The sequence below is a fragment of the Nymphaea colorata genome, chromosome 7 (genome assembly GCF_008831285.2).
Source record: "Nymphaea colorata isolate Beijing-Zhang1983 chromosome 7, ASM883128v2, whole genome shotgun sequence".
NCBI lineage: Eukaryota > Viridiplantae > Streptophyta > Magnoliopsida > Nymphaeales > Nymphaeaceae > Nymphaea > Nymphaea colorata.
The window spans coordinates 19,973,201-19,990,118 of record NC_045144.1 but is presented as its reverse complement, the minus strand read 5'-3'; the positions used below and the strand labels follow the sequence as shown (position 1 = coordinate 19,990,118).

Below are 16,918 nucleotides of genomic sequence, written 5' to 3'. Positions count from 1 at the left end.
AGAGCAAATTTAACATCTAAATAATTATTTCTATATACTTTTGTTTATATATATATATATATATATATATATATATATATATATATTCTTACTGTGGAGAGTCACTTAGTCAGTCACCTTTATGTGGGTCTGTTTTCTTTAAATGATTGAGTGACTTTGAAAAGTAGTGACATGCATCTGCTTTTTAGAGTCGGCGAGTCATTTAACCATCACCATCGACCCATGATGGATAATTAATAGAAAAATAGTCATCATTCACTCACTTGATTTGAAATTTTTTTTTAAGGGAGCGCCAAAAATAAGCGGTAAATAGCTTGAGAAAAAATCAAGTCTACCTTTGGAAAAAATTAGTATGTCAGCACCGGTTGAGCGTTGAATGTTTTGACAGTAATTAATAGTACATAGTAATTCATAATATATATTTAACGTGGTGGGCAAGTTCTTGGGATGGTGGGACATTGCCCACCTACTATATTTTACTATTTTCTAAATGCACGTGCCATTTTATTGCGTTAAAATTTTTAATTATCAGGACTAGTAATCACATTTTCAAGATGACTTGGAGATAGATTGTGGATTTATGCATGCCGAGACAAATGAGAACCTTATTTTGCTAAGAAGAACATTATATTTCTAAATTACTAAATATTAATCGTAAATGTCACTATTGCATTTAATAAGGAGATACTATTTTAGATTATGTAGCATAAAAACACGATATTGTTCTTACAAACAACCTCTCGTGTTTGGTTATGGTCTACCCTCAAAGCTGATTTGGATGATGTATTAAGAAATTTGATAAAAAAGAACGATCAAGGCTTGCTTTCGTGTTTTATTACTTTGTCTTGATGTTCTTAAACTTTAAATTTGTTGAACATTAATATTTCTTCCTTTAAAGCCTGGGGCCTTAGTTTCCAGATCTGTTTTTCCTTGTTCCATGAATTAAAACACAGAAGAGCCGCCTATAAAAAAAAAATTAAAAAGTTATAGTTTGATCCTACCATAAAAAAACTTTTAGCTCCCCGGTGTGGCGATTAAGATCTAAGTTTTTGATTTCTCATGTCTAACAAAATTGTTAGGCTGCTATGGTAAGAAAATGGATGCCATTAAAATGGCTCCCAGTGTCATTCAACACTGGGAGCCATTAAAATTATTAAGCTTTGTACTTCCCTCTTCAACCAGACGAAGAGGATCGAAAGGACAGAAAGAAAGAAGATTCGCCTATAAAAATGGCAGTTGTCCACGATCCTCTCAATCTCACGACAGCCATGAACGCCTACCGCTTTCCCTTCGTCATACCCATCAGCCCGAGACTGAGCGAGTTAGATGCACTTCTCAGAGTCTTCCTTTCCACCGTCGCCTCTCTCACCTTCGTCCACATCGTCGTATCCAGAGTCCCCAAGAACCTTCCCCGCCTCATCGCCACCCTCCCCATCGTCTACCTCTTCTTCATCCTCCCCTGGCTGTTCTCCTCCATAGCCTTCCGCATAACCTGTGTCTTCTTCCTCTCATGGCTCTGCAACTTCAGGCTCCTCCTCTTTTGCTTCGACTCTGGGCCCCTCCTCCTCCACCGCCGTTCCCTCCCCCACTTCGTTGCCTTCGCCGCCCTCCCCATCCAGATCAGACTGCCGGAAACCAGCAAAGACCGGCGGCAAGTGGAGCAGCACCACCACCATCAGCATTCCTCCTCAGGGACGACTTTGCCGAGAGTTGCACTCGCGCTATCCACCATATTCCTCTCCCTCGGCGCCTTGTTCACAGACTACGTACAGCGGCGCCGGGCGCTGTGCCTTCCCGCGCTCTACACCTTGCTGATGTCCTCCTCCCTCGACGCCTTCCTGGCCGTCGGGACCATCCCGGCGCGCCTCTGGCTGGGCGTCGAGGTCGAGCAGCAGTTCGACCGGCCGTACCTGGCGACGTCCCTCGCCAACTTCTGGGGCCACCGCTGGAACCTTGTCGTCACCGCCACGCTCAGGCCCGCCGTGTACTGGCCCGTCCGGTCCGCGTGCTCGCGCCTGGTAGGCTCGTTCCCGGCGCGCCTGGTGGCTATCGTGGCAACCTTCCTGGTGTCCGCGCTCATGCACGAGCTGGTGATGTACTACCTGATCCTGGAGCCTCCAAAGTGGGAGTGGACCGGCTTCTTCGTCCTGCATGGCTTCCTTGTAGCTGGAGAGGCTTGCGTGAAGAGGTTCGCCGGCGCCGTCCCCCTGCCCCGCGCATTGAAGGTGGCCGTCACTCTGACCATGCTCTACGTGACGGCGATGTGGCTATTTTACCCGCCGCTGATACGGATTGGCTTGGACTCGAAGGCCGCAGCTGAGGTCCAGTCCGCTTTGAAAGTGCTGCTAGGTCGCGCCTAGATCTGGCTTTCGCCGCCTGGGCACGGCCGATCTCCGCCGCTTGCCCTTTTTCTTTAGGGTGCAAACCCCCAGCTCCTGTGTCGTGTCACGTCTTTCCAATAAAAATGGCACACGAGTCGTGCCTCTTATATCGTGTGACTGTTCGGCAGATGGTAGGGAGTAGCAAGTGAATCTTGTCTACCTTTGTGTTTATTCCATTTTCCTTTTTATTAAACCCTTGGTCCTAACTGCATCATTAAGGGCATTTATGTATGTCATATTGGTGAACTAAATTTTATGGTTAATGAGAAAATACCTCCAGTTAATAAATTAAAAAAGACTTTTTATAAGAACAAAATATGAAAATCGAAAAAAGTGAAAAGATTAGAAAAGACATTACTTTTTAAATCATTACCAAAATATCTCCCCTTTTCTTTTCGCGTATATAGGATGCATGCACTTGACTGGAAATGCAACTCACGGCCTATATGATAGTCTGAAGAGTATTTCACCTAAATATGCTTTGTATTTTATAAAGTATATATGTATATATATGTCACTGATAACTTTTATTGGAGTAATAAATCAAAGATTAACTGTTGAAGGTGAACCAATAAGGGGTCAAAGTTATATGCAAATAGAGGCCTTTAGTCACCAGTATTCGTAGAGTTAAGTTACCTATTTGACAGATACAACATTCTCTTGCAATGAAGATAGGGTTTTGTGAACTTTAACAGCAGCATCGGACCTAAGCATAATTGGCTGGCTTAATCATTTCTATGAAGCAACCGGTTCTGTTTCCACATGGCCGAGAACCAGGAATTTGTAGAAATCAAGGGCTTAGAGAACACGGTGTAATAACTAAGGTGGATCCTTATGAGACTTGTGCTCCAATTAAGTAGTCGTCTAGATGTTCAGGAAGCAAAATCTGTTTACTTGTTTAAATTAGTTCTAGAATTGGGAGTTTATATAACAAACTTTGGCAGCCATAGTAGGTCAATTGTATCAAATCTCATCTGGCATATTATTAATTAAGATTTAATGTAGTTCCAAACCTTGAACAAGGAAAGCATTTGGACTTTCATTAGTAATTAAAAGAATGATCATTTAAAATGATTGAAAATATATCAAGTAACTTGATAAGTTATTGAAAAATGGTTCGTATTTAATATAGCTATTGTTTGACATTTTGAGGATTACAAAAGCTAATAACATTAATAATTAGTGAGATTCAGGGGAGGAGGAGCGGTACCCCGAAAAGAAAAGACCGAAGCCCGTCCTCTTTCCCCTTGCCGTTTTCAGGTCCAAGGGCCACTTTGGGAACTGAGTGAGAAATGATACATCTATCAACTAAAATATTGCGCATCCAACATTTTTAGTTTAAAGGCATAGCATCCATGAGAATCAAACCGATGATAAGGGTTTCACTAGGCTTCATTGAGCAGTTGAGTTAAGGAAAACTATGATTTTAGTACATAAAGAGGGAAATTTAACCCGAAGTCATGACGTTTCGTGGTGAACATTGCCCTTATCTGGAATCTCGATATTTAAACATTGAAACTTAGTTCACCTCCTGAGATATAACGAAGTTTGGTCATGTGATCCTTTATGAGCAAGCCAATATCTAAATTTGAGCTTTTTGATGTGACCAATGCATTGAAACCAGCCGTGACATAAATTCTATGTTTAAGAGGACTTGTGTCATGAATTGATGCAAATTAATTACAAGTTTTGTCTTGATGCATATGGAGGTATAAGTACATTGATTGGTATGACCTATATAGTTAATATGTGCATAACATGCAGATGCAGCTGCATGTATAAGACATTCGGATGACCATTTTGTCTTCCTAAATCAGGCTGTTTTTTTTTTTATCTCGTAAGAGGCATTTGTTGTAATTTACTTCACCTGAACATTAACCAGCTTACAAACATATAACCAGCTTTATTCAGTCCCTTTCCAACTGTGTGGTCGTCCATGTCAAAAAATTTAAAAATCGGTGCACCGTTAAATTAAGAATGATGAAAATGACTCGTAGAACAAAATGGTGCTTTTTGAAAGTGCTTCTAAGGCTTGATTTCTTCTTAGTTTGTCGAAGCACATTGTTTAGATCAGAACGATTATATGTTTTTTATTTCTTTGTGCAACGGAAGAAAGATGGTTGGTTATGTGTCTGAAGATTGTCGGTTGATTTCTCCTGTCAAATGAAATTTTTGAGGCAGTTAGGGTGAGAAAAATGCCATGAAAATAACTTCTACCGTTAATTTTTCTACGTTTTAAGCTTCTGTGGGAGGTCCTCCCTGATCAACCACAAGAAAATCAAGAAGAACGAAGGGAAGAAAAAAAGAGCAGCACACAAAAATGGCGGCCTATCCATTCTTTCTGAAGCTCAATCCTCTTAACCTCACAACTGCTATGAATGCCTTCCATTTTCCCTTCATTACCCATCAGCCCTAGACTGAGCGAGCACCACTCACCGCTCAGAGTCTTCCTCTCCACCATCGTCTGTTATTGTGGAGCAGATTCAGTTTAAAGCTATGCCACCAGAGTATGTCACCAGAGTGCGGAGTGCCGGTACCGGAGTGGCACATCCAAAAAAAATTTAAGTGCGGCAGTGGAGCGGTGCGATGAAGGTATTTTATTATTATTATTTTTAAAATTTATTATATATATAACAGAATAAGCATGTATATGTTATTATTACAATTTAATTATTAATGTATATAACATACTTGAATAATTGTATTGCATAAGAAAATATCAAAACAACATATATTATATAAGTAATTTAATAATATGACATTTTAATTGGGCTTGAGTATGAGTCGGAGCCGTATACGGCAATAAAATAGAAGAGTTCAGTGACTTAGGTTTGAAGTTAAATAACAGATTATTATGAATTGGCTTTTTTTCATTCATATTCCAAATTCAAATCCGAATATACGAACATAAAAGAATGTTAAAGAGTACACCCCTTTACTCCAACATCCCTATCTCAAGGTCCACAAACCTTATTAATTTGCATCCTGTTTTATAATAATAGAGAGACCACATAAAGTTAGACACCTGGCTGTGCTGCTTTTAAGCTATCGCAATACCACATGGTGCCGGGACGGCATTTGGGTCCAAGAACATTTAATTGCCTTCAAAATGAACATATAATTAATGCTTTCTTTTTAATCTCATTGATTGTTCATTTGCTAGATGCCAGTTTTTAGGGATACTGATTGGTAAGGAGGTGGCCGTGATGATCTCTACATCCCAAAAATGTGGTAGACACGGCTCCCAGCGCGCTTATGTTATATATATATATATATACCCACCAAACTAACTGCTCGGCTGGTTGAGCTGTTCATACACATGTCATCTTGTCTTGAAAAATCTAAAAATAAAGGATGACACTTGGCAGCTTTGAATTCCGGGGAGGCTGTCGCCTTCTCTGCCTCGGGAAGGACAATGAGGGAGGGGGCATGTGTCCAGTAATGGCGGAGCGAGAATTTTTTTTTAAAAAGTCACTGATTCACTTAAATAGACACGTATATATAACAAATGAAAATTGAAAAGCTGCCGCACCATCCTATATGTGGTTCTGCGATAGACCTACCCTTAATGATTTTTCGAGTTTTATTTTGGAAAAAAAAAGTCAGGCAACTGAGTGTCACCGTTGCCTCCACCAGGGCGGCGACCGCCGGCAGCCTGCCTGCCCCTTCGTTGAGAAGATTGGGGCTGCATTCTGTGATAAGTGGTTGAGCCATCTGATTTGCAAGGGATAGGTTGAAAGCTGTAATTCTATAGTACATAAGCATCTTCTTTTGTAAATCAGTCAGATTTATAAGAAATAGCTTGGGAATTGAAACCATGTCTCCATACTGTATTAAGATCTAATTAGACTTTTCCTCTTTGGCTTTTTTATGACGTTGGCTTTGTCTCGGCTGACCATGAGCTTGTCACTTGCTTATATGAGCCCAGTGCTTGACTTTCTTATCAATAATCTCTTCTAAAAGAAAGAAATATTCGGACAAAATTTTACATAGAACTGCTAGTTCTGCATTTTAGCAGATTTGCTAGTATTAAATGAAACAATTCGCTCATGTCAGTAATGTTAAATCAATGTTTAAATGGAATCACGCATTAATTTATCTTTCTTTTCGTCGACATATATTAATTTGTGTTACATATACGTGTTGAATTCTTCCATGCTACTGGAACCCAATAAGAGCATCTCTAATGGTAAAACAAGTTGTTGTCTTCGGTTACACGGTCTTCCTGTCTTTGCAATTGCTGTTTGGCTCGCTATATCAAAGATAAAGCATCTGTAAGTGTGCCTGAATTCCCTTCGAAGTCCTTTGCTTATGTCGGCAGACATATCAGACTCTAAAAATGAAATGAATCCATTTTCCTGAGATTGAACTTCGTGTTTTCTAGAGTTCAACTAGGGGCCTGTTTATAAGGTTGGGCATCGGGCAGAACTGGACTGGCCCAAAACTTACTAAAGTCAGACTGAGGCTGGCCCAAAGCCCTTGTCAGCGGCTCCAGCCCGGCCCGCTTAGTTATGGGGCTGTGGCAGACGATCAACTTTATACCTGCCGAATTTTCAATTTGATGTCACTCATGTTTAAACTTGCTAAAGTCGGACTCAGGCTGGCCCAAAGCCCTTGTCAGCGACTCCAGCCCGGCCGGATTAGTTATCATGCTGGGGCCGACGATCAACTTTATACCTGCCGGGTACTCGGTTCGATGTCACTCATGTTTAAACTTTTAACGATGTGCCATGATTTTCTAAGGGTGCTATCATTAACACTAAAATAGTAATCAAATAACATTTTTAAAGACAATGTCTCATAAAATTACGGAGTACGATCATATGGGATATCTCCTAGTATTTAGATTTACAAAATCCAATTTATGACATAGTTCGGTTGGGCAGCATAAGATCATCATGGCAGTACAGCAACCTCGTCACCATCCTTTCTATTACAATCACCTGAAAATGAACAATTAGGATGAAACATTGGTTTATGTCAATATTTTCAACATCAAACTTACCTTATACAGCATGAAGACAATATAAACATTGCATGGTTCAAATATTCCATGTGCCCATAGATGAAACATTCAAGAATGACGACTATTTGAAACAACGATGTCATGTATCTAATAAGTACATATGCATGCAATAATTGTTATACATTGGCATGCTTGCAAACATAATTAAGTTTCTCTCGTCAACTCACCACGGTACATAATTAACTCATGTTTTTTCTAAAATACAGTGGTCTAAATGTCCATCATGTTCTCAGGCCACAACACAAACAAGTGCATATTGCAAGCATATACATATGTTATGATAAGTCAGGTCTAAATCCACATGTATTTTGCAGCAAGTAATAGGCATAGGTGTGCATGAAATGAATTCAGTCCACATCTATTAAATGCAAATAAAATATAGGAGATCCATATCCATATCTATTGGTTTATCTCAAGTATTGCCTTATTTTCATAAATTTGTCTATTATTTTGGATTTAATTTATAACAATTAAACATGAGAAATTGAGTTCGAATCCATGTAAATTTAACTAACTTGGTCGAACTAGATTTTGGATTTGTATCTGAATCAAATCTCTTTATAAAAATAAACAAATCCAAAATGCCTGAATTCTCAAAGCAAATCAAATTTAATTCGAATGAATAGGCTCTAAACAAGTGAAATCCGTATCCAATTCCATTTGAAACACCCAATATATCTAGTTTAAATGAAATTCTTTGGAAGCCATTAAATATTTATTTTCATAAACAACTGGTATAGTAAGTTTGAAAACAAGTCGGATCCAAACCAAGATTTGGTATCAAATTCAAAACTCTTGGAACATAATTCAAGACCAATAATTCATAAAACAACATTCAAGATTGTAAGCAATTCTTTCTGCATGCAGAACAGATTTTAAAATTATTTGAATCAAACGCACATCAAGTTTCAAACGCACCACCAAATGACAAATTTCTGAAAAACTCCTTAATTTAATCAACCTTGTTCCAAACTACTTAGACTCAAAGTCTAGTAGGTTCAAGGTGATGTATTCTAAACCTGTTTTTTCACAATGAATCATATTTCAAATCAAACGGAATATGTACCAATGGATATTCAGCGCATCACTGGTATGATTAGTTAAAAACATAATTGAATTCAAACTTACATAAACCAAAACATCTATTTTAAGATAAATGAGATCCAAATCCAACTATACTAATTCTCTAAACCGACCCGCATGTCTTTTATATACCTTCGGTTATTTTTCTACAAGGTCAACCTTTAATAATAAGTGTGAACTCAATCTGTTTTGTTAATCTCGTATCAGCTAAACTATACCCAACTTAGGATCCCAATTCATTTTCAGTCAAGGTAATAAGCTCATAAATAGAACCAGCATACAAATAGAAAGGGACCAAAATTATACCTCAATATTCTAATATTAAGCCTCAAAGTCCACAGTAATCACTATTTATGAAATCCCAATTGAGCAAGAAAACTATTTTTCATAACTTAGTTCATAGAAAACATAATAGAAACCGTTTTCAAAGCTGAAGGAGAGGCGAGGGAAATTTTAAGCTTAAGAGGCATGTTTTCAGGCGTTGCCAGAGACCAGAATTTGCAAAACTGGGTGGCGATTCGTGAACTCCGTTTCTGAAAATATGTTCAAAGAAACGAGACGGCACAGACATTTTTGTTTTTTTAAGTTTAACACTGGTTCGGAAATACAGGTCCTCTTTAATGGCGGAGCCACTGACTCCATTGTCAGAACTTACAGTACTGAACGACTTCGCCAATGCGATGGCCAAGATGGCGAACCTTAGCCCCCTCACTGGAACCCAAGGTGAAGTGAGGATCAATTGCAGGAGACCCAACTAGAACCAATATGATGCAATTATTCGTAGGCAAGCAAAATTTGGCTGCCATTTTTCAATGATTTTTTTTGGCTCTTGACATGGTGCTGAATGCACTGTGGCCATTAGTCATATTGATAGTTACCTATTGCGCCTGCTTTTGCTTTTATGTAGCTTTTTTTGTTGTCATTGGGGAAACCGATCTTCCACATGATAACGGCGCAAGTCTCAGTCCTACTCCAGCCAACTACATCTATAAGATAACTCTTTGTGTTTTACTGTATTCTTTTCTCTTGGCCAAATCATTGAAAGCAGATCCAACAGTTTGTGTAGTACTGCCCACTACTTTGTTCTCCAAACGATTGAAAGCAGATTTGTTCATTTGGCAGATCTCATTTCAAAGAGGTCTGACATCTTCGCCACTGTCAAGTAAGCAACCTAATCCAAGCATATAAGAGTTGAAATCTGTCAAAGAAGATCATTAAACGCTAAAATAGCAACTCTCTACAATAAAAAATGAATAAGTGGAACAGAAATTTTTGGTCTCTAGACAAAACGGTTGCTGCAGGCGCATATACAGTTTGGCAATCTGCTTTCTGTTCTGTGAATTAATTGACAAGATGGTAGCTTGTTTACAACTAAAGATTACATTTAAACAAGGCCATCCCGAAGAGAGACGAACAGCTAAACATGAAGACCAAGGCCCTTTTGTTACTTCTTATTTACAAAATTCGTTCTATTATACACAACATTCTCCTCCAGCACATACGAAGAGGTTTTAGCCCAACGACCCAGTTAAGTTTTCGGACAAACCTTGGGATTTTACAAATCGAAGAACTCGGTTAACTTTTCTGAAAATACTTTTCGTTTTCAATCATGACACTGTTCATGAAAAAGAACATAAATTTATGGGGGCAGAAATGAAAATGTCTTTGTCATCTCAGTCGAAAGAGTTCCGACCTAGCCGGAAAGGTTTGCCTGAAGAGGGCCGTCGGCGCCATCCCCCTACCCAGCGCCCTAAAGGTGGCTGTCACTCTGACCGTGACGGTGGTCTGGCTCTATTGCCCGCCGGTGATGCGCATCGTATTGGACTTGAAGGTCTCAGTTGAGATCCGGTTAGTTTTGGACGTGCTGCTGGATCTAGCTTGCCACGCCTAAGCATGGCCGTTTAGGTCTGGGCTCGGCAGCTCTTGGCCTTTTTGTGGGTGGTTTGTGTTTGTGCATGTATGCATGGCACTAAGTAGCATTGGCAATTGTTATTTTGATCTCGACTTGGGATTTTGAATCGAAATTCTTGATTTGGATTTACCCATGCATTTCGATTCAGACATGGGTCTAGAGGTCCGTTTTGGATCTACGGTTGAGGTTCAAATTTGGATATGGATCTAAAAGTATGTTTTGGATCTAGGGTGGGGATCGAGACTTGGATATGGATCTAAAGATTTGTTTTGGGGTGAGCTTGGGCTCAAGGTCCAAAATTAGATCCAAATTGTCTCAAAATGATTGAAAATACTGAAATCATGTTTGAACAAATGGAGTATAATCTTTTGAAAAAATTTGAGGTGATAAGCATATTATAGTAGAGTTATTTCTTGAAGTAGCTGCTATGTGATTCTATTTTTTCCCTTCTTTTCTTTGGTTATGGATGACTTCTTGTAAAGCGTGGTGCTGATGAGTGATGATGCAAATACTTCTGATTTATCGTTGAAGCTTCCAGATCAGAGGACTATCTGTAGCACTGGTATGTTGGGAGCCATGAAGGTGAACCAAATTATATTTTGTTAGATTAGACTTTAACACATACTGACATCATAATATGTCTACTTTCTTGAACGTGAACATGAAACTACTAAAACAATCTTAGATTCATGGGAAGAAGTTATAGCCGTGTCTCAGAGAAATGGCTCAGAACAACCTTCAAATGACTGGGATCAAATGAGAGATGCAAGCCAGAACCGTAATGATAGCTGGACCAGACCTGCTATGTAGTGGAATGAGACAGAAGATACGCTACTGATCAGGTGGATAGTTGGGGCAAGCCTACAGGTGGCTGGAACAATGAAAGAGATGCAAAAAGTTTTTAGTGATGATAAGAGGCAGAGTTGGGATAAAAAAAAACAGTCTCCCATCGTTGGGGGAGTCACTTGTTGGCTGGCTGGTATGAGCAATTGCCAACAAAAATCTTATTATAGCGTCTCAAGATTATATTGTCCTTACTCAAAGATTACATGTTGTTATGCCTGCACCAAACTTATGTCTTTAATTCACGTGCTTCTTAGCAAAAAAAAACCTGGCTCCGCCATTAGTCTAGACTGTGGTGGAACATGTAGTTTGGGGCAATCTACAGGTGGTTGGGCTAGTGAGGGAGATCAAAGTCTTGTGAAGGCATTGACTGTTGGATAGTAGCCTTAAGTCTTATCTCTACATCTTGTAAATGCAAGAGTGTTCACTTGCAGTTCTCGTAACCCAACCACCTGGATGAAACAAAAGATATATTCATATGATTTACCATGCATTGTAGCCTGTATGGGGCTAACATCTGAAAGGTTGCAATGAAAAACTATTGAATGAAAAATCTTGATACAAACAAGCATTCAACAAAGAACAAAATTTTAGTTATGATAAACAAATCATTTATAAAAAATTAAGTATCTAAAGATTAAAAAAACCTATAAATAGTGAAAGCAATCTAACTTCCAAGTTGCAGTTATAGTTATGAGATTAAAAAGAAAATTGTCCATAAATCTCTTTGGCGGTAAAAGTTGTTGGGCATTGGAAACCGTGGGAGGCGGTCTATTGTGAGAACTAGTGCCTTCCAAAAACAAACACATTTAACCCTATCTTCTCTTTTGCTTCTTCCTTTTTTTTCTCTATTGGTCACTTGTATTTAGGGGATATTTTGTTATATATTTCCATTTTGTCGGCTCTTCTCTATTGGTCACTGTTGCTACAGTGCCTCCTATGCTCTGGAGAGGCCGCTGGTGCGCAGACTCATGCCGTTCCGCTGGAACATGTAGCTTTGAGATCAAAGTGATGTGCAGACAGAGACTATGGAAAAAGCACAAACATGGAGAGAGAGAGAGAGAGAGAGAGAGAGAGAGAGAGAGAGAGAGAGAGAGAGAGAGAGGCACAGTCGTCTGAGCCACGGAGATTGCAGGTGCTAAGAGAGAGAGAGAGAGAGAGAGAGAGAGAGAGAGAGAGAGAGAGAGGCACAGTCGTCTGAGCCACGGAGATTGCAGGTGCTAGAGAGATGCTTAGTACAGAAAAACCCCAATTCGTTCCAACGATTTGCATTTTGAAGTTATCGTAACAATAACCTTCCATTTTCCGCCAAACATTTCCCGCGTTATGAAATTGGCAATTAGGGCGGCTGAAGATACGCCATACCGACACCACGGGCGTCGCCTGTGGCCGGAAGATTCAACATCTTACATGGTTACAAACGCTATCCTTTGCTCGGCTCTCACGATTTCTAAAGGCTTCAAGATGGGCAAAATGTCAACTGCCGATGACGCCACCCGCCGTCGAGAGAGATGCAGGAAAATCGACGCATTACACTGCCCTTCCGCCGACCACGTTCGCTGTCGATGAAAAATTTTTCCAACTCAACCGATTTCTGCGGCGATGAATAGGGCAGCGGGTTTGAGGTCCCTCCGTCGGCCATCTTCATTCCCATTTCTCGACGGACCACCCACCATCGGAGTCGGTGACTTATGTTGTATTGCCGGTAGAATCACCCTGGTTTGGCACTGTCTCCCTCACTCTCAGCATTTTCTTTGAGGGGATGAACGCTCCTCGAATTGTCTTGTACATTGGGAGGTTGTTATTCTTTGAGGGTTACGGCTAGTTATAACTTTCAATCAGCCTCTTTTTTTCTTTTCTTAGGTCTAAGCGTTCACACTTGACATGCGCTCAGTCCTAAAGAATGTTTTCTCTACCCTATCAATTTTCACCACTTTGGCTCATTTGCTGTCTGTGAGGAAGGAAGTAATTGAATGTTCACGGACACAACAATGAGTGTTGCTTCAGTTAGATGTATCGCTCTTCTCGTTGACTTTTGCTTCTGACTAGCTCTCTCTCCTCCTCCTCTTGCTTTTGTTTTTGCTCAAGTTTCTGTTCTTTACGTTATTTTTTCTTGTTTTCTTTGCTAATTTTTCTTATTTCTCTTCTGTCGTCTTGCCTCTGTACATTGGTGATACATTGTCACCATTTAACGAATATCCATCTTGTCGGCTCTTTCTTTCTCTCTCTCTCTCTCTCTCTCTCTCTCTCTCTCTCTCTCTCTCTCTCTCTAGATTGGCATGCATGCAAAATTTTTCACTCTAGAATAATTCTCTGCGAGCTTTAAATTAGCGCAAAAGATAAAGTTTCTATCCACAATGGATGTGGCCCTCAGCAGCATCCGTAGCCAGTAGACATGATTGTTGTAGTGAAATGTTAGAATTGAAAGTTTATATGACAAACTTTGGCAGCCATAGTATGTCAATTGTATCAAGTCTTATCTGACATACTACATACTATTAGGACCTAATGTAGTTCCAAGCCCCCGAACCGTAAAAGATTTTGGACTTTCATTAGTCATTAAAGGACTGACCAATTAAAATCACTGTAAATATATCAAGGAACTTGATGAGTTATTAAAATATGATTGAGAGGACTTACGTCATGATATAAAGTCTACGTTTAAGAGGACTTACGTCATGAATTGATGCAAACTAATTAGGAGTTCCGTCTTGATGCATATGGATGTATAAGTGCATTGATTGGTATGACCTGTATAGTTAATATGTGCGTAACATGCAGATACATGTCATATCATTTGTTTAACTTAAACGGAATGACTATGAATACAGGATTATTGGAGGGGTGTCTCACACATGCAGCTGCATGTATAAGACATCCGGATGGATGGGTGGCTGTTGGCTTCGATCCTTGCACTTTCCCCATGGAAAAATGCTGTTTCCTCTGCGACCATTTTGTCTTTCTAATCAAGCTGTGGCTTTACTTCACCTGAACATCAACCAGCCTACAAACATATAACCAGCTTTGTTCAGTCCCTTTCCATCTATGTAGTTGTCCATGTCCAAAAATTTAAAAATCGGTGCTCCGTTAAATTAAGAATGATGAAAATGACTCGTAGAACAAATTGGTGCTTTTTGAAATTCCTTTTAAGACTTGATTTCTTTTTAGTTTATTGGAGCACATTGTTTAGATCAGAATGATTATATGTTTTTGACTTTCTTTGTGAAACGGAAGAAAAAGAAAATTGGTTGGTCATGTATCTGAAGATTGTCAGTTGATTTCTCCTGTCAAATGAAATTTTTGAGGCAGTTAGGGTGAGAAAATGACATGAAAATAACTCCCACCGTTAATTTTTCTACGTTTTAAGCCTCTGTGGGAGGTCCTCCCTGATCAACCAGAAGAAGATCAAGAAGAACGAAGGGAACAAAAAAAGAGCAGCACACAAAAATGGCTGCCTATCCATCCTTCTTTCCGAAGCTCAATCCTCTTAACCTCACAGCTGCCATGAATGCCTCCCATTTTCCCTTCGCATTACCCATCAGCCCGAGACTGAGCGAGCTCGACGCACTGCTCAGAGTCTTCCTTTCCACCGTCGTCTCCCTAGCTTTCGTCCACACTGTCGTATCCAGACTCCCCAAGAAACTTCCCCGCCTAATCGCCACCCTCCCCATCGTCTACCTCTTCTTCTTCCTCCCCTGGCAGTTGTCCTCTATCTGCTTTCGCACCATCGCCGCCTTCTGCCTTTCTTGGATCTGCAACTTCAAGCTCCTTCTCTTCTGCTTCGATTCCGGCCCCCTCCTCCTCCACCTTCATTCCCTCCCCCACTTCGTCGCCTTCGCCGCCCTTCCCGTCCAGGTCAGACTGCCGGAAAGCAGACCAAGCAAAGACCAGAAGTGCGCGGAGCAGCACCACCATCAGCATTCCTTCTCAGGAATGACGGTGCTGAGAGTTGCACTCGGGCTATCCGTCATGTTCCTCTCCCTGTGGGCCTTGTCCACCGACTACGCACAACGGCGGCAGGCTCTCGCCGTCCCCCCGCTCTACACCCTGTTGATGTTCTCCGTCCTCTACATCTACCTGGCCGTCGGGACCATTCCGGTGAGTCTGTGCCTCGGCGTCGAGATCGAACCGCAGTTCGACCGGCCGTACGTCTCTACATCGCTCGGAGACTTCTGGGGCCACCGCTGGAACCTCATCGTGACCGCCACCCTCAGGCCCGCCGTGTACTGGCCCGTCCGGTCCGCATGCTTGCGCCTGCTGGGCTCACTCCCGGCGCGCCTGGTGGCGACTCTGGCGACCTTCCTGGTGTCCGGGCTCATGCACGAGATGCTGCTGTACTGCCTGACGGTGGAGCCGCCGACGTGGGAGTGGACCGGCTTCTTCGTCCTGCACGGCTTTCTCTTGACAGGGGAGCTCTGCCTGAAGCGTGCCGTCGGCCCTGTCGCCCTGCCCCGCGCCCTCAAGGTGGCGCTCACTCTGAGCTTGCTCTACGCGACGGCGGTGTGGCTCTTTTACCCGCCGGTGATAAGGATCGGCTTGAACTCGAAGGCCATAGCTGAGATGCGGTTCGCTTTGGACGTGCTGTTGAGTCGCATTTAGGGTTGCGGTTCCTGCCTGTCCGGCTACCGGTCGAAAGCTGCAGTTCCGGCGTCCTATCACCGTCTTTTAATAAAAACGGCACAAATTGTGCTATGTTAGATGATCATTTCCTTGCAAGGTAGATAGTAGTCAGAAGATGGTGAATGTTTTCTTCTTTTTCCTGTCATTTAAAATAGCTATTCTTCGTAATTCTGCGCCCGATAACGGAATAGTTCAAAGAAAAAAAAAAAAAGTCAGAGCTGTCACCTTTGAATTTTTCTTTTTTCTGCTGAAAGTTTTTCTTTGAATGCAAAAAAAACGTGAAACTTTTCAAGGAAAATTTCACATATGTTTAATTTATGAGCACTCTAACAATTGGGTAGATGCTCTTATTTTCTCCTATAAATTTGTGATTTGTGAAGCGGTTGAGATGGAGTTTGGTAGGCAGTCTGATTCTTTTTTTTTTTTTTTTTTGGAGTATTAATTTCAAAAAAAAGGTTTATTAGTACACATGTTTAATTGTGAACAAAACGATACTCCAAAACACCAAAAATATATCTTTGATATCTTGTATGTTTTTGAGACAATGACTGAGGTGGGAGCTTTAGTTTTTTATTTTTTTAGGTGATGAAATATTTTTTATGTTCATCCAAAAGTCCATGAGTAGAAAGGGAACCATAAATGAACTGGTGTAGACAGTTTGTTACACCACCAGCCTCTCAAGGTTTAACTATTTTTAATTAATAACTTTAAATATTTGGTTTGTTATGTATAAAAATGCCTCTTTAGATATAAAAATTTGTGAAAAACAAGTCATTTAAAGGGCGTTTGATCAGCTTGGAAAACATTTTCGACAAATTTTTACTCGTTCACAGATAATAAAGTCGAATGTGAGCAAAAACTTTGTAGAAAATTTCAGGCCACGTCGTTTTTGAAAGAACATTAGAAGTCTTCCGGCGAAAAGATTATAATGGGTTTTTTCATCAAACACCTTGTCCATCGTCTGGTTAGCCAATTTTTCCAGAAATATTTTGCCCGTGTAGAAAAGTGTGGTTGAGATTCTTGTCCTGCCGACTGAATTATTGTGGAGACGGT

General features: G+C 40.6%; 2 protein-coding genes across 2 annotated transcripts; both read left to right on the top strand.

Moving 5' to 3' along the window:
- The first annotated feature begins 1,192 nt into the window (after window positions 1–1,192).
- On the top strand, window positions 1,193–2,490 carry LOC116257191 (probable long-chain-alcohol O-fatty-acyltransferase 5). Its single transcript, XM_031633803.2, has one exon. It carries the CDS (start codon window positions 1,230–1,232, stop codon window positions 2,358–2,360), a length of 1,131 nt encoding a protein of 376 aa, XP_031489663.1. The 5' UTR covers window positions 1,193–1,229; the 3' UTR covers window positions 2,361–2,490.
- Window positions 2,491–14,655: 12,165 nt separating this feature from the next.
- On the top strand, window positions 14,656–16,065 carry LOC116257903 (probable long-chain-alcohol O-fatty-acyltransferase 1). Its single transcript, XM_031634923.2, has one exon. It carries the CDS (start codon window positions 14,693–14,695, stop codon window positions 15,842–15,844), a length of 1,152 nt encoding a protein of 383 aa, XP_031490783.1. The 5' UTR covers window positions 14,656–14,692; the 3' UTR covers window positions 15,845–16,065.
- Window positions 16,066–16,918: the final 853 nt, after the last annotated feature.